Below are 21,631 nucleotides of genomic sequence, written 5' to 3'. Positions count from 1 at the left end.
CTGTGACGTCAGAAGTCACAGAGGTCTTCAGCCTCTGTGACGTCGGAAGTGACAGGTTTTCACTGAGGTTTTCAGCCTCTGTGACATCAGAAGTCACATGTTTTCAGCCTGTGTGACTCCTGACGTCACAAAAGTTTTAAGCCTCTGTGACCTCTGACGTCACAGAAGTTTTCAGCCTCTGTGACGTCAGGAGGTTTTACGTCAAAGGCTGAACTCATAGAGGTCTTCAGCCTCTGTGACGTCAGAAGTCACAGAGGTCTTCAGCCTTTGTGACTCCTGACATCACAGATGTCTTCAGCCTTTGTGACGTCAGAAGTCTCTGAGGTTTTCAGCCTCTGTGACTCCTGACGTCACAGAAGTTTTCAGCCTCTGTGACTCCTGACGTCACAGAAGTTTTTAGCCTTTGTGTCGTCAGAATTCACTGAGGTCTTCAGCCTCTGTGACGTCAGAAGTCACATGTTTTCAGCCTGTGTGACGTCAGAAGTCACAGAAGTCTTCAGCCTCTTTGACTCCTGACATCACAGAAGTTTTAAGCCTCTGTGACTTCTGACGTCACAGAAGTTTTCAACCTCTGTGACGTCAGGAATCACAGAGGCTGAAAACCTCTGTGACGTCAGGAGGTTTTACGTCAAAGGCTGAAGTCATAGAGGTCTTCCGCCTCTGTGACGTCTGAAGTCACAGAGGTCTTCAGGCTCTGTGACGTCAGAAGTGACAGGTTTTCACTGAGGTTTTCAGCCTCTGTGACATCAGAAGTCACATGTTTTCAGCCTGTGTGACTCCTGACGTCACAAAAGTTTTAAGCCTCTGTGACCTCTGACGTCACAGAAGTTTTCAGCCTCTGTGACGTCAGGAGGTTTTACGTCAAAGGCTGAAGTCATAGAGGTCTTCAGCCTCTGTGACGTCAGAAGTCACAGAGCTCTTCAGCCTTTGTGACGTCAGAAGTCACAGGTCTTCAGCCTCTGTGACGTCAGAAGTTTCTGAGGTTTTCAGCCTCTGTGACTCCTGACGTCACAGAAGTTTTCAGCCTCTGTGACTCCTGATGTCACAGAAGTTTTCAGCCTCTGTGTCGTCAGAAGTCACAGAGGTCTTCAGACTGTGTGACGTTTTCAGACTGATTGACTTCTGACGGCACAGAGGTCCTCAGCCTCTTTGACTCCTGATATCACAGAAGTTTTCAGCCTCTGTGACGTCAGAAGTCACTGAGGTCTTCAGCCTCTGTGACGTCAGAAGTCACAGGTCTTCAGCCTCTGTGACGTCAGAAGTCACAGAAGTTTTCAGCCTCTCTGAAGTCTGGAGTCACAGAGGTCTTCAGCCTCTGTGACTCCTGATGTCACAGAAGTTTTCAGCCTCTGTGTCGTCAGAAGTCACAGAGGTCTTCAGACTGTGTGACGTTTTCAGACTGATTGACTTCTGACGGCACAGAGGTCTTCAGCCTCTGTGACTCCTGATATCACAGAAGTTTTCAGCCTCTGTGACGTCAGAAGTCACTGAGGTCTTCAGCCTCTGTGACGTCAGAAGTCACAGGTCTTCAGCCTCTGTGACGTCAGAAGTCACAGAAGTTTTCAGCCTCTCTGAAGTCTGGAGTCACAGAGGTCTTCAGCCTCTGTGACATCAGAAGTCACAGAGGTCTTCAGCCTCTGTGACGTCAGAAGTCTCTGAGGTTTTCAGCGTCTGTGACTCCTGACGTCACAGAAGTTTTCAGCCTCTGTGACTCCTGACGTCACAGAAGTTTTCAGCCTTTGTGTCGTCAGAATTCACTGAGGTCTTCAGCCTCTGTGACGTCAGAAGTCACAGAAGTCTTCAGCCTCTTTGACTCCTGACATCACAGAAGTTTTAAGCCTCTGTGACTTCTGACGTCACAGAAGTTTTCAACCTCTGTGACGTCAGGAATCACAGAGGCTGAAGACCTCTATGACTTCAGCCTTTGACGTAAAACCTCCTGACGTCACAGAGGTCTTCAGCCTCTGTGACGTCGGAAGTGACAGGTTTTCACTGAGGTTTTCAGCCTCTGTGACATCAGAAGTCACATGTTTTCAGCCTGTGTGACTCCTGACGTCACAAAAGTTTTAAGCCTCTGTGACCTCTGACGTCACAGAAGTTTTCAGCCTCTGTGACGTCAGGAGGTTTTACGTCAAAGGCTGAAGTCATAGAGGTCTTCAGCCTCTGTGACGTCAGAAGTCACAGCGCTCTTCAGCCTTTGTGACGTCAGAAGTCACAGGTCTTCAGCCTCTGTGACGTCAGAAGTCACTGAGGTCTTCAGCCTCTGTGACGTCAGAAGTCACAGGTCTTCAGCCTCTGTGACGTCAGAAGTCACAGAAGTTTTCAGCCTCTCTGAAGTCTGGAGTCACAGAGGTCTTCAGCCTCTGTGACATCAGAAGTCACAGAGGTCTTCAGCCTCTGTGACGTCAGAAGTCACAGAGGTCTTCAGCCTCTGTGACGTCAGAAGTCACAGAGGTCTTCAGCCTCTGTGACGTCAGAAGTCACATGTTTTCAGACTCTATGACGTCAGAAGTCACAGAGTTCTTCAGACTGTGTGACGTCAGAAGTCTCAGAGGTCTTCAGCCTCTGTGACTCCTGACATCACAGAAGTTTTCAGCCTCTGTGACATCAGAAGTCACAGAGGTCTTCAGCCTCTGTGACGTCGGAAGTGACAGGTTTTCACTGAGGTTTTCAGCCTCTGTGACATCAGAAGTCACATGTTTTCAGCCTGTGTGACTCCTGATGTCACAAACGTTTTAAGCCTCTGTGACCTCTGACGTCACAGAAGTTTTCAGCCTCTGTGACGTCAGGAGGTTTTACGTCAAAGGCTGAACTCATAGAGGTCTTCAGCCTCTGTGACGTCAGAAGTCACAGAGGTCTTCAGCCTCTGTCACGTCAGAAGTTTCTGAGGTTTTCAGCCTCTGTGACTTTTGACGTCACAGAAGTTTTCAGCCTCTGTGACTCCTGATGTCACAGAAGTTTTCAGCCTCTGTGTCATCAGAAGTCACAGAGGTCTTCAGACTGTGTGACGTTTTCAGACTGATTGACTTCTGACGGCACAGAGGCCTTCAGCCTCTGTGACTCCTGATATCACAGAAGTTTTCAGCCTCTGTGACGTCAGAAGTCACTGAGGTCTTCAGCCTCTGTGACGTCAGAAGTCACAGGTCTTCAGCCTCTGTGACGTCAGAAGTCACAGAAGTTTTCAGCCTCTCTGAAGTCTGGAGTCACAGAGGTCTTCAGCCTCTGTGACATCAGAACTCACAGAGGTCTTCAGCCTCTGTGACGTCAGAAGTCACATGTTTTCAGACTCTTTGACTACTGACGTCACAGAAGCTGAGGTCATAGAGGTCTTCAGCCTCTATGACGTCAGAAGTCTCAGAGGTCTTCAGCCTCTGTGACTCCTGACATCACAGAAGTTTTCAGCCTCTGTGACATCAGAAGTCACAGAGGTTTTCAGACTGAGTGACTTCTGACGTCACGGAGGTCTTCAGCCTCTGTGACGTCAGAAGTCACAGAGGTCTTCAGACTGTGTGACGTTTTCAGACTAATTGACTTCTGACGGCACAGAGGTCTTCAGCCTCTGTGACGTCAGAAGTCACAGGTCTTCAGCCTCTGTGACGTTAGAAGTCACAGAAGTTTTCAGCCTCTCTGAAGTCTTTAGTCACAGAGGTCTTCAGCCTCTGTGACATCAGAAGTCACAGAGGTCTTCAGCCTCTGTGACGTCAGAAGTCACAGAGGTCTTCAGCCTCTGTGACGTCAGAAGTCACATGTTTTCAGACTCTGTGACGTCAGAAGTCAGAGGTTTTCAGACTGTGTGACTTCTGACGTCACAGAGATCTTCAGCCTCTGTGACTCCTGACGTCACAGACGTTTTCAGCCTCTGTGACGTCAGAAGTCACAGAGGTTTTCAGACTGTGTGACGTCAGAAGTCATAGAGGTTTTCAGCCTCTGTGACGTCAGAAGTCACAGAGGTTTTCAGCCTGTGTGACATCAGAAGTCACAGAGGTCTTCAGCCTCTTTGACTCCTGACATCACAGAAGTTTTAAGCCTCTGTGACTTCTGACGTCACAGAAGTTTTCAGCCTCTGTGACGTCAGGAATCACAGAGGCTGAAGACCTCTTTGACGTCGGAAGTCATAGAGGTCTTCAGCCTCTGTGACGTCAGAAGTCACAGAGGGTTTCAGCCTCTGTGACGTCAGAAGTCACAGAGGTTTTCAGACTGTGTGACTTCTGACGTCACAGAGGTATTCATCCTCTGTGACGTCAGAAGTCACAGAGGCCCTGAAACCTCTGTGACGTCAGGAGGTTTTACGTCAAAGGCTGAAGTCATAGAGGTCTTCAGCCTCTGTGACGTCGGAAGTCACAGAGGTCTTCAGCCTCTGTGACGTCGGAAGTGACAGGTTTTCACTGAGGTTTTCAGCCTCTGTGACATCAGAAGTCACATGTTTTCAGCCTGTGTGACTCCTGACGTCACAAAAGTTTTAAGCCTCTGTGACCTCTGATGTCACAGAAGTTTTCAGCCTCTGTGACGTCAGGAGGTTTTACGTCAAAGGCTGAAGTCATAGAGGTCTTCAGCCTCTGTGACGTCAGAAGTCACAGAGGTCTTCAGCCTTTGTGACGTCAGAAGTCACAGGTCTTCAGCCTCTGTGACGTCAGAAGTTTCTGAGGTTTTCAGCCTCTGTGACTCCTGACGTCACAGAAGTTTTCAGCCTCTGTGACTCCTGATGTCACAGAAGTTTTCAGCCTCTGTGTCGTCAGAAGTCACAGAGGTCTTCAGACTGTGTGACGTTTTCAGACTGATTGACTTCTGACCGCACAGAGGTCTTCAGCCTCTGTGACTCCTGATATCACAGAAGTTTTCAGCCTCTGTGACGTCAGAACTCACTGAGGTCTTCAGCCTCTGTGACGTCAGAAGTCACAGAAGTTTTCAGCCTCTCTGAAGTCTGGAGTCACAGAGGTCTTCAGCCTCTGTGACGTCAGAAGTCACAGAGGTCTTCAGCCTCTGTGACGTCAGAAGTCACAGAGGTCTTCAGCCTCTGTGACGTCAGAAGTCACATGTTTTCAGACTCTGTGACGTCAGAAGTCAGAGGTTTTCAGACTGTGTGACTTCTGACGTCCCAGAGGTCTTCAGCCTCTGTGACTCTTGACGTCACAGACGTTTTCAGCCTCTGTGACGTCAGAAGTCACAGAGGTTTTCAGACTGTGTGACGTCAGAAGTCATAGAGGAATTCAGCCTCTGTGACGTCAGAAGTCACAGAGGTTTTCAGACTGTGTGACTTCTGACGTCACAGAGGTCTTCAGCCTCTGTGACGTCAGAAGTCACATGTTTTCAGCCTGTGTGACGTCAGAAGTCACAGAGGTCTTCAGCCTCTGTGACGTCAGAAGTCACAGAAGTTTTCAGCCTCTCTGAAGTCTTGAGTCACAGAGGTCTTCAGCCTCTGTGACATCTGAAGTCACAGAGGTCTTCAGCCTCTATGACGTCAGAAGTCACAGAGTTCTTCAGACTGTGTGACGTCAGAAGTCTCAGAGGTCTTCTGCCTCTGTGACTCCTGACATCACAGAAGTTTTCAGCCTCTGTGACATCAGAAGTCACAGAGGTTTTCAGACTGAGTGACTTCTGACGTCACTGAGGTCTTCAGCCTCTGTGACGTCACAAGTCACAGAGGTCTTCAGACTGTGTGACGTTTTCAGACTGATTGACTTCTGACGGCACAGAGGTCTTCAGCCTCTGTGACGTCAGAAGTCACAGATCTTCAGCCTCTGTGACGTCAGAAGTCACAGAAGTTTTCAGCCTCTCTGAAGTCTTGAGTCACAGAGGTCTTCAGCCTCTGTGACATCAGAAGTCACAGAGGTCTTCAGCCTCTGTGACGTCAGAAGTCACAGAGGTCTTCAGCCTCTGTGACGTCAGAAGTCACAGGTCTTCAGCCTCTGTGACGTCAGAAGTCACTGAGGTCTTCAGCCTCTGTGACGTCAGAAGTCACAGGTCTTCAGCCTCTGTGACGTCAGAAGTCACAGAAGTTTTCAGCCTCTCTGAAGTCTGGAGTCACAGAGGTCTTCAGCCTCTGTGACATCAGAAGTCACAGAGGTCTTCAGCCTCTGTGACGTCAGAAGTCACAGAGGTCTTCAGCCTCTGTGACGTCAGAAGTCACAGAGGTCTTCAGCCTCTGTGACGTCAGAAGTCACATGTTTTCAGACTCTATGACGTCAGAAGTCACAGAGTTCTTCAGACTGTGTGACGTCAGAAGTCTCAGAGGTCTTCAGCCTCTGTGACTCCTGACATCACAGAAGTTTTCAGCCTCTGTGACATCAGAAGTCACAGAGGTCTTCAGCCTCTGTGACGTCGGAAGTGACAGGTTTTCACTGAGGTTTTCAGCCTCTGTGACATCAGAAGTCACATGTTTTCAGCCTGTGTGACTCCTGATGTCACAGAAGTTTTCAGCCTCTGTGACTCCTGATGTCACAGAAGTTTTCAGCCTCTGTGTCGTCAGAAGTCACAGAGGTCTTCAGACTGTGTGACGTTTTCAGACTGATTGACTTCTGACGGCACAGAGGTCTTCAGCCTCTGTGACTCCTGATATCACAGAAGTTTTCAGCCTCTGTGACGTCAGAAGTCACATGTTTTCAGCCTGTGTGACTCCTGACGTCACAAAAGTTTTAAGCCTCTGTGACCTCTGACGTCACAGAAGTTTTCAGCCTCTGTGACGTCAGGAGGTTTTACGTCAAAGGCTGAAGTCATAGAGGTCTTCAGCCTCTGTGACGTCAGAAGTCACAGAGGTCTTCAGCCTTTGTGGCGTCAGAAGTCACAGGTCTTCAGCCTCTGTGACGTCAGAAGTTTCTGAGGTTTTCAGCCTCTGTGACTCCTGATGTCACAGAAGTTTTCAGCCTCTGTGTCGTCAGAAGTCACAGAGGTCTTCAGCCTGTGTGGCGTCAGAAGTCACAGAGGTCTTCAGCCTCTTTGACTCCTAACATCACAGAAGTTTTAAGCCTCTGTGACTTCTGACGTAACAGAAGTTTTCAGCCTCTGTGACGTCAGGAATCACAGAGGCTAAAAACCTCTGTGACGTCAGGAGGTTTTACTTCAAAGGCTGAAGTCATAGATGTTTTCAGCCTCTGTGACTTCTGGCGTCACAGAAGTTTTCAGCCTCTCTGACGTCAGGAGGTTTTACGTCAAAGGCTGAAGTCATAGAGGTCTTCAGCCTCTGTGACTTCTGACGTCACAGAGGTCTTCAGCCTCTTTGACTCCTGACATCACAGAAGTTTTAAGCCTCTGTGACTTCTGACGTCACAGAAGTTTTCAGCCTCTGTGACGTCAGGTGACGTCAGGAGGTTTTACTTCAAAGGCTGAAGTCATAGAGGTCTTCAGCCTCTTTGACGTCGGAAGTCACAGAGGTCTTCAGCCTCTGTGACGTCAGAAGTCACAGAGGGTTTCAGCCTATGTGAAGTCAGAAGTCATAGAGGTTTTCAGCCTCTGTGACATCAGAAGTCACAGAGGTTTTCAGACTGTGTGACTTCTGACGTCACAGAGGTCTTCATCCTCTGTGACGTCAGAAGTCACATGTTTTTAGCCTGTGTGACGTCAGAAGTCACAGAGGTCTTCAGCCTCTGTGACTCCTGACATCACAGAGGTCTTCAGCCTTTGTGACGTCAGAAGTCTCTGAGGTTTTCAGCCTCTGTGACTCCTGACGTCACAGAAGTTTTCAGCCTCTGTGACTCCTGACGTCACAGAAGTTTTCAGCCTTTGTGTCGTCAGAATTCACTGAGGTCTTCAGCCTCTGTGACGTCAGAAGTCACATGTTTTCAGCCTGTGTGACGTCAGAAGTCACAGAAGTCTTCAGCCTCTTTGACTCCTGACATCACAGAAGTTTTAAGCCTCTGTGACTTCTGACATCACAGAAGTTTTCAACCTCTGTGACGTCAGGAATCACAGAGGCTGAAAACCTCTGTGACGTCAGGAGGTTTTACGTCAAAGGCTGAAGTCATAGAGGTCTTCAGCCTCTGTGACGTCTGAAGTCACAGAGGTCTTCAGCCTCTGTGACGTCGGAAGTGACAGGTTTTCACTGAGGTTTTCAGCCTCTGTGACATCAGAAGTCACATGTTTTCAGCCTGTGTGACTCCTGACGTCACAAAAGTTTTAAGCCTCTGTGACCTCTGACGTCACAGAAGTTTTCAGCCTCTGTGACGTCAGGAGGTTTTACGTCAAAGGCTGAAGTCATAGAGGTCTTCAGCCTCTGTGACGTCAGAAGTCACAGAGCTCTTCAGCCTTTGTGACGTCAGAAGTCACAGGTCTTCAGCCTCTGTGACGTCAGAAGTTTCTGAGGTTTTCAGCCTCTGTGACTCCTGACGTCACAGAAGTTTTCAGCCTCTGTGTCTCCTGATGTCACAGAAGTTTTCAGCCTCTGTGTCGTCAGAAGTCACAGAGGTCTTCAGACTGTGTGACGTTTTCAGACTGATTGACTTCTGACGGCACAGAGGTCTTCAGCCTCTGTGACTCCTGATATCACAGAAGTTTTCAGCCTCTGTGACGTCAGAAGTCACTGAGGTCTTCAGCCTCTGTGACGTCAGAAGTCACAGGTCTTCAGCCTCTGTGACGTCAGAAGTCACAGAAGTTTTCAGCCTCTCTGAAGTCTGGAGTCACAGAGGTCTTCAGCCTCTGTGACTCCTGATGTCACAGAAGTTTTCAGCCTCTGTGTCGTCAGAAGTCACAGAGGTCTTCAGCCTGTGTGACGTTTTCAGACTGATTGACTTCTGACGGCACAGAGGTCTTCAGCCTCTGTGACTCCTGATATCACAGAAGTTTTCAGCCTCTGTGACGTCAGAAGTCACTGAGGTCTTTAGCCTCTGTGACGTCAGAAGTCACAGGTCTTCAGCCTCTGTGACGTCAGAAGTCACAGAAGTTTTCAGTCTCTCTGAAGTCTGGAGTCACAGAGGTCTTCAGCCTCTGTGACATCAGAAGTCACAGAGGTCTTCAGCCTCTGTGACGTCAGAAGTCTCTGAGGTTTTCAGCGTCTGTGACTCCTGACGTCACAGAAGTTTTCAGCCTCTGTGACTCCTGACGTCACAGAAGTTTTCAGCCTTTGTGTCGTCAGAAGTCACAGAGGTTTTCAGCCTGTGTGACGTCAGAAGTCACAGAGGTCTTCAGCCTCTTTGGCTCCTAACATCACAGAAGTTTTAAGCCTCTGTGACTTCTGACGTAACAGAAGTTTTCAGCCTCTGTGACGTCAGGAATCACAGAGGCTGAAAACCTCTGTGACGTCAGGAGGTTTTACGTCAAAGGCTGAAGTCATAGATGTTTTCAGCCTCTGTGACGTCTGAAGTCACAGAGGTCTTCAGCCTCTGTGACACCAGAAGTCACAGAGGTCTTCAGACTGTGTGACGTTTTCAGACTGATTGACTTCTGACGGCACAGAGGTCTTCAACCTCTGTGACGTCAGAAGTCACAGGTCTTCAGCCTCTGTGACGTCAGAAGTCACAGAAGTTTTCAGCCTCTCTGAAGTCTTGAGTCACAGAGGTCTTCAGCCTCTGTGACATCAGAAGTCACAGAGGTCTTCAGCCTCTGTGACGTCAGAAGTCACAGAGGTCTTCAGCCTCTGTGACGTCAGAAGTCACAGAGGTCCTCAGCCTCTGTGACGTCAGAAGTCACATGTTTTCAGACTCTGTGACGTCAGAAGTCAGAGGTTTTCAGACTTTGTGACTTCTGACGTCACAGAGGTCTTCAGCCTCTGTGACTCCTGACGTCACAGACGTTTTCAGCCTCTGTGACGTCCTGACGTCAAAGACGTTTTCAGCCTCTGTGATGTCAGAAGTCACAGAGGGTTTCAACCTCTGTGACGTCAGAAGTCACAGAGGTTTTCAGAATGTGTGACGTCAGAAGTCATAGAGGTTTTCAGCCTCTGTGACGTCAGAAGTCACAGACGTTTTCAGCCTGTGTGACGTCAGAAGTCACAGAGGTCTTCAGCCTCTTTGACTCCTGACGTCACAGAAGTTTTCAGCCTTTGTGTCGTCAGAAGTCACAGAGGTTTTCAGCCTGTGTGACGTCAGAAGTCACAGAGGTCTTCAGCCTCTTTGGCTCCTAACATCACAGAAGTTTTAAGCCTCTGTGACTTCTGACGTAACAGAAGTTTTCAGCCTCTGTGACGTCAGGAATCACAGAGGCTGAAAACCTCTGTGACGTCAGGAGGTTTTACGTCAAAGGCTGAAGTCATAGATGTTTTCAGCCTCTGTGACGTCTGAAGTCACAGAGGTCTTCAGCCTCTGTGACACCAGAAGTCACAGAGGTCTTCAGACTGTGTGACGTTTTCAGACTGATTGACTTCTGACGGCACAGAGGTCTTCAACCTCTGTGACGTCAGAAGTCACAGGTCTTCAGCCTCTGTGACGTCAGAAGTCACAGAAGTTTTCAGCCTCTCTGAAGTCTTGAGTCACAGAGGTCTTCAGCCTCTGTGACATCAGAAGTCACAGAGGTCTTCAGCCTCTGTGACGTCAGAAGTCACAGAGGTCTTCAGCCTCTGTGACGTCAGAAGTCACAGAGGTCCTCAGCCTCTGTGACGTCAGAAGTCACATGTTTTCAGACTCTGTGACGTCAGAAGTCAGAGGTTTTCAGACTTTGTGACTTCTGACGTCACAGAGGTCTTCAGCCTCTGTGACTCCTGACGTCACAGACGTTTTCAGCCTCTGTGACGTCCTGACGTCAAAGACGTTTTCAGCCTCTGTGATGTCAGAAGTCACAGAGGGTTTCAACCTCTGTGACGTCAGAAGTCACAGAGGTTTTCAGAATGTGTGACGTCAGAAGTCATAGAGGTTTTCAGCCTCTGTGACGTCAGAAGTCACAGAGGTTTTCAGCCTGTGTGACGTCAGAAGTCACAGAGGTCTTCAGCCTCTTTGACTCCTGACAAAACAGAAGTTTTAAGCCTCTGTGACTTCTGACGTCACAGAAGTTTTCAGCCTCTGTGACGTCAGGAGGTTTTACTTCAAAGGCTGAAGTCATAGAGGTCTTCAGCCTCTTTGACGTCGGAAGTCACAGAGGTCTTCAGCCTCTGTGACGTCAGAAGTCACAGAGGGTTTCAGCCTATGTGAAGTCAGAAGTCATAGAGGTTTTCAGCCTTTGTGACGTCAGAAGTCACAGAGGTTTTCAGACTGTGTGACTTCTGACGTCACAGAGGTCTTCATCCTCTGTGACGTCAGAAGTCACATGTTTTCAGCCTGTGTGACGTCAGAAGTCACAGAGGTCTTCAGCCTCTGTGACTCCTGACATCACAGAGGTCTTCAGCCTTTGTGACGTCAGAAGTCTCTGAGGTTTTCAGCCTCTGTGACTCCTGACGTCACAGAAGTTTTCAGCCTCTGTGACTCCTGACGTCACAGAAGTTTTCAGCCTCTGTGTCGTCAGAATTCACTGAGGTCTTCAGCCTCTGTGACGTCAGAAGTCACATGTTTTCAGCCTGTGTGACGTCAGAAGTCACAGAAGTCTTCAGCCTCTTTGACTCCTGACATCACAGAAGTTTTAAGCCTCTGTGACTTCTGACGTCACAGAAGTTTTCAACCTCTGTGACGTCGGAAGTCACAGAGGTCTTCAGCCTCTGTGACGTCGGAAGTGACAGGTTTTCACTGAGGTTTTCAGCCTCTGTGACGTCAGAAGTCACAGAGGTCTTCAGCCTCGATGACTCCTGACGTCACAGCAGTTTTCAGCCTCTTTGACGTCAGAAGTCACAGAGGTCTTCAGCCTCTGTGACATCAGGAGGTTTTACGTCAAAGGCTGAAGTCATAGAGGTCTTCAGCCTCTGTGACGTCAGAAGTCACAGAGGTCTTCAGCCTCTGTGACTCCTGACGTCAGAGAAGTTTTCAACCTCTGTGTCGTCAGACGTCACAGAGGTCTTCAGCCTCTGTGACATCAGAAGTCACATGTTTTCAGCCTGTGTGTCTCCTGACGTCACAAAAGTTTAAACCTCTGTGACCTCTGACGTCACAGAAGTTTTCAGCCTCTGTGACGTCAGGAGGTTTTACGTCAAAGGCTGAAGTCATAGAGGTCTTCAGCCTCTGTGACGTCAGAAGTCACAGAGGTCTTCAGCCTTTGTGACGTCAGAAGTCACAGGTCTTCAGCCTCTGTGACGTCAGAAGTTTCTGAGGTTTTCAGCCTCTGTGACTCCTGATGTCACAGAGGTCTTCAGCCTGTGTGGCGTCAGAAGTCACATATTATCAGCCTCTGTGACGTCAGCAGGTTTTACATCTGAGGCTGAAGTCATAGAGGTCTTCAGCCTCTGTGACGTCAGAAGCAACATGTTTTCAGCCTGTGTGACGTCAGAAGTCACAGAGGTCTTCAGCCTCTTTGACTCCTGACATAACAGAAGTTTTAAGCCTCTGTGACTTCTGACGTCACAGAAGTTTTCAGCCTGTGTGACGTCAGGAATCACAGAGGCTGAAGACCTCTGTGACGTCAGGAGGTTTTACTTCAAAGGCTGAAGTCATAGAGTTTTCAGCCTCTTTGACGTCGGAAGTCACAGAGGGTTTCAGCCTATATGAAGTCAGAAGTCATAGAGGTTTTCAGCCTCTGTGACGTCAGAAGTCACAGAGGTTTTCAGACTGTGTGACTTCTGACGTCACAGAGGTCTTCATCCTCTGTGACGTCAGAAGTCACATGTTTTCAGCCTGTGTGACTTCAGAAGTCACAGAGGTCTTCAGCCTCTGTGACTCCTGACATCACAGAGGTCTTCAGCCTTTGTGACGTCAGAAGTCTCTGAGGTTTTCAGCCTCTGTGACATCAGAAGTCACAGAGGTTTTCAGCATGTGTGACGTCAGAAGTCACAGAGGTCTTCAGCCTCTGTGACGTCAGAAGTAACAGGTCTTCAGCCTCTGTGACATCAGAAGTCACAGAGGTTTTCAGCATGTGTGACGTCAGAAGTCACAGAGGTCTTCAGCCTCTGTGACTTCTGACGTCACAGAGGTCTTCAGCCTCTGACGTCAGGAGTCACAGAGGCTGAAGACCTCTGTGACTCCTGACGTCACAGAAGTTTTCAGCCTCTGTGTCGTCAGAAGTCACAGAGGATTTCAGCCCCTATGACGTCAGAAGTCACAGGTTTTCTGCCTCTGTGGCTCCTGATGTCCTGATATTCATCTCATGCATAATGAAACATGCTTGATGTATTTACTGTACACAGCGCCAGTGTTATTGAGTTGATTACGTTTGCTTCTTGAACATTTTTTCCCCACAGCCTTACTGAAGGCTCCATTTGTTTCAAAGGCACAGATACACTACCTCATGGCCAGTCCTGGGAAAAAAATATTGTTTTCTTCTGGTTTTGATTGTTTTTGAGTTTTAGTTCATTAGTACATTTATTTCAGCAACTCCATCACCAAGTGAAATGCTTAGATTAGTCAGACTAATGTTTTAACACCTACGTTTCTCTTAATGATGATCATTTTCTGCTTACAAGTAATGAAAACATGACATTTTACATTAGAATATGTAAAATAATGACCAGTAAAATAATGCAGTTTTATAAACAGAAATGTGGGCTTAATGAAAAGTATGTTTAATACCTGCTTTAAGGTATTTTTAACCTGACAAAAAACTCATCGAGATGTTATAATTTATCGAATATGACTGTACTTTTAAAAATGTAGTTTAAATGAATATTTCATCCATGAAGGGAAAATGCTTCCCAAAGCTGGCTCAGTCTCACTAAACACACCCAGATTTGATCTATGTGAAACCAGACTCAAGAAATCATCAACACACTATAGGTGTGTTGATGATTCCTGAACAGGACTGAACACCAGCCCTGTTCAGTCCGCTTTAATAAAACTCTGGGCGGTTTGTCTAGAAAGTCTGGTTCATTTGGGAAAGTGTGAATGTGTAGTCGAACTCTGATGCGGACCAAAAAATTTAACTCTGGTTCTCCTACAAACTTCGGTCTGGGTTTGGTTGAAGTGAACTCTGGTGCAGTTAGAATGCATATATGAACACCAAGCGAACCAGAGAGCGCTCCAAACGCAGGAAGTGGACTACAGCACAGGGCATTCTGGGTTCTCCAGCAGGACAAAAACACACCAGCAAATCCACCCCTGACTGGTTATAAAAACAAAATGGTTTTGTCAAGTCTTGACTAGTCTGACTGACATGCTGACCTTAAACCAGTTAGAAGTACCTAAAATGTTGCTGAAATAAAGCAAAGCTGGCAGCAGAGTGGGTCAGAATTCCTCCACTCATGGTCAGTTAGAGTTGGTAGCTGTTGACGCTCACTAAGAGTGGCACAATTAGCTAAAGTTACTAGCTTTAGGATATAATTGATTTTTCATATAGTATTGCAGTGGCTTGGAGCTTTTTGCCCTTTTAATGAATAAAATCCTAATTTTAAAACTGGTTTTCTTTTTTCCTCGGGTAATATTTGTCTTGCGTACAAATTTATTTGATGACCTGAAACTGTAGTGTTTTCAGACAGATTTATTTTATTTCGACAAAAATGAAAGAAATCTGTAAGAAAATACTTTTCTCAGTACTGATGGTGTAATAAAATGGACATTTTTGACCATTCTTTCCTTTTGAGAGAATGAATTATTGATCCAATATGGTGGTACATATGGAGTCATTCCTGTTGTGTCGTTGGATGGCCAGGCGGTCTGGACTCCAGTTTGGTTGCGGCCATGCTGCTGAAGCTGTCCAAAGAGGAGAAGCTGCCGTATTCCATTCAGACGTTTTCCATCGGCTCTGAGGACAGTCCTGATGTCATGGCTGCTGAAAAGGTCAGCTTAGCAATTTTTCTACTTAAATCATCTGCAGTTGATTGATGGAAGAAACTTTTTTGTACTCTCCAATCATTGACTGTTTAAATTCTGATGATTCCAGTCAGCCTCTCCACCTGTTTGTTGTCAGGTGGCCGCTCACATAGGCAGTGAGCACCACAAGGTGGAGTTCACAGCAGAGGAAGGAGTCAAAGCTCTGGAGGAGGTCATCTTCCACCTGGAGACCTATGACATCACCACTGTCCGAGCCTCTGTTGGTGAGTGATGGCTGGCAGCAGGCAGAACCTCCCGACTTTAACCAACAGCTGTTTGAGTAAAATGAATGTCGTTCTTTTATTCTATGAACTACTGACAACATGTCTCTGAAATTCCAAGCAAAAACATAGCATTTATTTGCAGAAAATGGTCAAAATAACAAAACAGATGCAGCCCATTCAGACATCGAATAATGCAAATAAAACAGGTTCATATTCATTTAGAAACAACAATATTGATGTTTTAACTCAAGAAGAGTTCATAAATCAATATTTGGTGGAATAACCTGGAGGTTTTCACTGGGGTAAGGGTGCAGTGGACTCTTCATTTTTTCCACAGCTGTATATATATAATAATAAATATCTATGCAATGTATGTTCAAAACGGTCAAAATATGATTTGTTTCCAATTTTTGCCCGTCTCGTCATCCCTCAGTAGAAATGAGTCAAAAAGCCGCTACAAATCGGCCAGAAGTCGGTTTCTGTTTACAGGGGAATCAACACCCAGACTGCTAATAAAATAACTTGTGGTTGTACATTTCTGCAGCCTGGAGAGTTTTCTGATGTGACTGATGTGCTCACAATCACCACATTCCTCTTTCCAACCGTGCGACTTTTTTGAATTGACCTTAAATCCAGTGAGACACGGTGAGGTCAGAGAGCCAGACAGGGTGCTGGCTGCTGCTGCTGTCCAACCACTCCTTAATGTGGTAAAGTTTGAAGGCATTGAAGCAGTAAAAGTGAACTTGCTAAGATTGAGGTTCTGTTTCCTCTGCTGCAGGGATGTACTTGATATCGAAGTACATCAGGGAGAAGACAGACAGTGTGGTGATCTTCTCTGGAGAGGGCTCTGATGAGCTGACTCAGGGTTACCTTTACTTCCACAAGGTAGGTTCTCCAGGAAGCTGTCCGTTACACCACCAGCCTCCAGCTCTGATTCTCTGCCTAGCAACTGCATGTTGAGATTTCTGAAGTGTTCCAGGCGAGGTTCATCATTCAGCTCAGATATGCTTAACATGTGATTTACAGTATGTTTGTACTAAAGTAACAGTCACTTCAGTTCCACTGAATAGAAATCATCACAATCCAGTCCAGAGTCATGTTATGTTGTAACCAGAAGTATTATTAGTGACTCAGTTGTATTTTTATTTACTGTATGAATCTCCAGTAGCTATAAAAAGCATTCACCGCCTTTATGATTTATCTTTTTATTGCTTTTACAAATTAATCATTCCCACGTGCCTTTAGGCAAACAAACTCTAGTCCAGCCTCGATGTGAGTTTTTCTCATCAGTGACTTCCTCATCGCCTCTCTCCCATAAAACTCTGACTGATGAAGAACCAATGGTTGTCTGCAGAGTCTCTCCATCTCAGCTGCTGCAGCTTGGAGCTCCTTCAGCGTAGTCATGGTAACCTGGTGACCTCTCTCACTAGTCTCTTCATGTAGACTAGTCCTTAGGTTGGGAGGACGACCCTATCAAAGCAGATTTATACATGAACCACTTTCTTTCGTGTCTTGATGATTTAACTGAACTCCAGGAGATAGATGTTCTGGACTTTAGAGATTTTTTTTTTTTGCATCCATTCTCTGACTTATAGTTTTCAATGACTTTTTCTCCATTATTTTCTTAGAAATCAGTTTTTACTCTGGCATTAAATGTTTTGTTTCTTTTTTTCTCCAAAAAGCCAGATTTTGTTGTCATGATAGCATAAAAAAGCAAGTAACAGGGTAAAGCATCCAAGGGGGTGAATACTTTTTATAGCCAATGTAACTAGCAGAGCTGTGAAGGGAGGATTTCAAATTCAGCTGAGTCTTTGCTAACTGGACTCTTTCTTCCTCCAGGCGCCAAGTGCCAAAGCAGGAGCAGAGGACAGCGTCCGCCTCTTAAAGGACCTCTACCTGTTCGATGTTCTTCGTGCTGATCGGACCACCGCTGCACACGGGTAAGACCTGCCACACCCCCACCGGCTACGACTCCACACTGAAACCATTTAGATAGACAATGAGCTGACTTTATGCTAACTGAACATAGCATCCGATCAGTGTAAGAACACCTGGTTATAATCGTCTCCATCAAACACTCTACGGTTCTGGGCAAAGAGAATAAATGGATGTGCTTAAAGGGGCAGTATTACGTATTTCCTATGCTACCTTCAGTTGTTATAAAAATGCTGTAAATATCAATCTGTCTCTTTAAGAAGCTCCTGCTCTTTTTGGCCTGCCTAGTATAAAATGGAATGATTCTCCTTTACCAGCTGACTTCTTCATGGGACTCTGCCACATGCATGAAAAGCATGTAATTAGCATGTAATTCTAAATAGTTGAATGAAAACAGTTAATAGTAACACATCTCTGTTTTTTCAGTTTGGAGCTCAGAGTGCCTTTCTTGGACCACAGATTCACGTCCTACTACCTTTCCCTTCCTGAGGAGATGAGAACTCCTAAGGTCAGTTCCTCAGATGCTCCGTTCTGTGTAGCAGAAGAATCACTCTGCTTCTGCATTGATGAAGCTGCTTGACCTGTGTGTGCAGGACGGAGTGGAGAAACACCTCCTCAGAGACTCTTTCAAAGGCCTGAACTTGATTCCTGATGAGATCCTGTGGAGACGGAAGGAAGCCTTCAGTGACGGTATGACGTCTGAGAAGAAGTCCTGGTACACCTACCTGCAGGAGCATCTGGACTCTGTGGTACGTGTTAATCTACCAACACTGACAGTGAGCTATGCTAAAGCTAATGAACAGCATCAGGTTTATGTTGAGATTCACTTCACATCACCAGCCTGGGTTTTTAATAGTCTGGAAAAGGAAATGTTTGCTAAACTCACTGCTGTGTTAAATTTCTCATTATTTTCATGAGATAAAATCTGCTGTGATTTGTTTGATTGATCCCTGCTTTAGTCACTACGTTCTGTCTGCTCTGTGGCCCCTCATGTCAAGCAAACATGTTCTAAAATGACTGGGTCTGTTTGGGGGACTGTTGTAGGAGCTCTAGAGATTGTTCTACATAGGAGAATGCTTCATAAAGTGAAAAACATCAAACATTCCTCTTCTGGATACAGTAATATTACAACATGCTGTCTTCAGTCAGAGGCTTCTGTAGCAGGCCTGTAATACAGACCACTACAGGAGATCGGTCCTGTCCACTGCCACCAACCACAACAACTGAAGAAACCTGAATAATATGAGCTACAGCAGCATTTAACAGGCTCATCCACTGCCTGTGAGGCGGGCGAATCCTCAACAGGAAGTAGTTTCTGAACCTGTGGCCGGCCCGTACTCTAACCGGTCCGTGTGCTCCCCAGGTCAACGACAGCCAGATGGAGAAGGCTCAGCAGACTTTTCCCCACAACCCCCCCAGGACCAAAGAGGCCTACTACTACAGACAGGTGTTTGAGAAGTTCTTCCCGGGCCGGGCCCAGTGGCTGTCCCATTACTGGATGCCTCGTTGGATCAGCGCCACTGACCCGTCAGCGCGGACCCTGTCCATCTACAAGCCTGACAAACAGCAGTGATTGGCCGGAGCTTCTGTGTGTTTCTGCCTATGAAGATGTCAGGCTGTTATGGCTGTCAGAGGTCAGCTGGAGACCGAGCTGACTTTGGGACTCCACGTTGTCTCTGCCTTTAGTCCACAGCTGTATAAGCAGCCCATGATGCTGTGTAGAAGCTCTAAGACAGCTTCAGTCTTCAGCGTGGTGGTCTCCGTTAGTCCATCTGAACCTAGAATCATCCAACTCGCCCTCTGTTGGTGTGGAGCTCCTGGCAGCTCTGCAGCGTTCGGTTTGTCTGATGTTCACCACAGGAAGCTGAAGCTGACCACCTGCCTAATGATCTGTTAAATAAAAGCAAATTCCATGAATCGCCTCAGGGTCCTCTGTCAGACTCTGGTTCTTTGTCATGATGGTATTTACTGAGCATTTCTTTCTACAAGTTGCTTCAAAAGCTTAAGAAACATCATAAAACAATCTAAACCATCAAGTGAAGAAGTTAGTAATCTAACAACAGATGGGTAAGGATCTATGAGAGAATCAAAACGTAAAGTGAGATAAAGTTACACTTTAACTATGTTCTCCATTTAAAATGTTTTTTCATGTTTCCTTATCAGAAATGCACGATGTAGTCTGTTACTTTAGAATATACAACAAACTCAGTAGAGCTGATTTGTTTGAGCTCTCCGTTCTGTTCAGCATGGCTAAAGGAACATCAGTTATTTTGGGATAATGACACTGGGTTACAAAAAAATTTATTTTTTGGAAGTTGTCCATGATTCTCAACTGAATTAGGACTATTTGGCACCACTGAATCTAAAAATGACATCCATTTTTCTCAATCAGGTCACGTTTTTATTCTAATTTGATTTTAGAGAAATCTGATCTTCTGACTAAACTGATTACATTTTTGTGACATTGTCAGTTCATTTCCGTTAATATTTCTCATCCAAGAAAGGTTTTAGGAGGAAAAAAAAAAAGTTTTCTGAATTTTTATTAATTGAATGTTACAAACTTGGATTTCTATAAATTGAATAATAAACACTGATAAGGGTAAGTACATGTGAATTGAACATCACATCTTCCTTGTGTAAAATTCTCCGTCTCTTTCCTGTCCTGATGGAATCTCTCCTCCTGCTCGTCACTCATTGATCAGATTCTCAGGAAACCGATCCAGATGTGAGAACAAGTCCTGCATTTTGATGCTTATGTTGCTCCATAGTTCAGAAAGTTGACCTGATTGAGTAAAAGCAATGTTATTTTTGGATTCAGCTCATCAACACGGCCCTAAAACAGATGAAAAACCCCAGACAATGTTTTGCCCGTTGACCAGTGATTTTGAGAAAATATAGAAACACTTGGACTTCTCTCCATCTCTTTTCAGATACGTGACTCAGTTACTGATTTTCTTTCTCATATTTGTCTTATTTTTCTTTTATGACTTGAATTTTACAGATATTTTTTTACTAAGCAATAGATCTGCTTAATGGGAATCAAACTTACGACAACTAGTAAAAACCCAGCAACACTGGATGAAACACAGGGGGCCTTGCTGTTCTCTACCTTGAGTAGGTCTTTCAAAGCTCATGAGTCAGCTCTCTGCTGTTCATAAAACAGTTCTCAAGTGTGTGAAGATGGAATTTAGCACATCTTTCTGCAGCCATGGATCCAAACAGGCCCCATTTTACGGGCCGGGCCAGGAAGAAAGGTTTTAATTGACATGGGATTGTTTTGAAAGCAGCTGGTGTTCCAAGAATGGACACCAGGGGGCATGGGTGTCCTTTTTATGAGCAGAGCAGAGAATTCAGCTACACCACACTGGAATGCTGCTGTGTATGGCAACAGGCCGTAGGGGCCAAGGGCCTTCAACTCGAGGACCCAGGGGCTGCTGTCCTGCAAAGTTTAGATGTGTCTGCTCCAACACACCTGAGTCAGATAACAAGGTCATTAGCAGGACTCTGGAGAACATGATATGAACATGAACATGGTAATTCAGCCTTTCATTCAGGTGTGTTGGACCTGGAACACATCTGAAAGTTCCTGATCCAAGTTGCAGCACACAGTGCACTGCAGACTGTCTCTGAAATCACACAAAGAGTCAAATTCTCATATCTCTTTACAAAAGCAAGTCTTTACAGACTGCAGTAATCAGGACTCACTAAAGATGGGAAACTGGTTCATTTCAACACCCAGTGCTGTCCATTTTATTAGAGCTAATGCAATTCAGATTGACCAACAAATTTCTGCTTGTTCTGATAGGAAAATTCCAGGAAATGTAAGAAGCCAAAATTTTTTGCAGGTGAATCAGTGAAATTGTGTGAGCATTTGAAAGGAATCGTGGAGAAATAAAACAGTCTACCTGATCTACAGACCATTAACTCAGGAAAATTATCTTCAGCATGAGTTGTTGAAGGAGTGATTCAAAGTCCATGCTCTGCTGGTAAATCCTGTTACATGTGACGCCTCCTGTCTGGAGTGACATATTTAATAATGTATAGTAGGGAGGAGGAAGCTGGTCTTTCTCCTCACAGGACTCTTCCAGTTGCCCTGCTTTAATTCCCTCACTCTGTCACAACCTCCTAATATGTTCAGGGTATCTTATGAATCTCAGTCATATGTTTTCTTTAGATTAATAAAGATACAGTGAAAGCTCTCTCTCCTCTTTCAAGAATTGTGTCTGTGTGACTCTGCCCTCTCCACTCATCTCCATGCCTCCAGAGTTCTGGCATCTGGACCTACTGCCTCTCCATCCTTCATAGCTGCCCTCACTTTCACCTTGTTAATTCTGCAAACTTCCTTTTTCCTTGTTCCTCCAGCTCTTCTCGTTTTCGTCATTCATTCCCCAGGGTGCTCTTTCTGTCACGAACCACTAAAACCAGCTGCACATCGTTTCCAACTCCGTCTTCCTGCTGAGTTATTCAATAAAAGACCTGGAGTGTTTTTTATGCTGCCCAAAACCAGTCTGGACTGTAAGAAAGCGATAAGTCAGAGTCTACTAACCGGTATGCTGCTTTGAGAATATGACTGCATGGACAATTACCTCACTAGAATCCATAAGAAAATTAATTCTTTAGACCTAAAGGCAGTTTGTGTGGATAAATGGGGCAAAATCACAGCTATAAATAAGATATATTGAAGATGTATAGCAGAAAGCAGGAAATCAGCAGCTGGTTGTTTCAGAG

At 46.0% G+C, this 21,631-nt stretch overlaps 1 protein-coding gene and 1 long non-coding RNA gene across 5 annotated transcripts in view; both read left to right on the top strand.

Moving 5' to 3' along the window:
• Positions 1–21,631, top strand: part of asns (asparagine synthetase) — a 41,784-nt gene that overhangs the window by 6,987 nt on the left and 13,166 nt on the right. For 3 of the 4 annotated variants that reach the window (XM_032581318.1, XM_032581317.1, XM_032581316.1), the window contains exons 6-12: positions 14,584–14,711; positions 14,842–14,968; positions 15,747–15,853; positions 16,808–16,908; positions 17,330–17,411; positions 17,497–17,652; positions 18,267–18,828. In XM_032581318.1, coding sequence (XP_032437209.1) covers positions 14,584–14,711; positions 14,842–14,968; positions 15,747–15,853; positions 16,808–16,908; positions 17,330–17,411; positions 17,497–17,652; positions 18,267–18,476 — 911 coding nt within the window. In that variant the 3' untranslated portion in view covers positions 18,477–18,828. Of the gene's footprint in view, positions 1–14,583; positions 14,712–14,841; positions 14,969–15,746; positions 15,854–16,807; positions 16,909–17,329; positions 17,412–17,496; positions 17,653–18,266; positions 18,829–21,631 lie in introns of those variants that run through there. The other variant, XR_004341590.1, reaches the window with a different exon arrangement.
• LOC116731521 (uncharacterized) lies at positions 1,630–12,733 on the top strand. Its single transcript, XR_004341591.1, has 3 exons — positions 1,630–1,651; positions 2,421–2,486; positions 12,509–12,733. It is a non-coding gene; the product is annotated as an uncharacterized LOC116731521 (long non-coding RNA).

Source organism: Xiphophorus hellerii, chromosome 13, assembly GCF_003331165.1.
Source record: "Xiphophorus hellerii strain 12219 chromosome 13, Xiphophorus_hellerii-4.1, whole genome shotgun sequence".
In the NCBI taxonomy this organism is placed as follows: Eukaryota; Metazoa; Chordata; class Actinopteri; order Cyprinodontiformes; family Poeciliidae; genus Xiphophorus; species Xiphophorus hellerii.
This window is presented reverse-complemented; position numbering and strand designations above follow the sequence as displayed.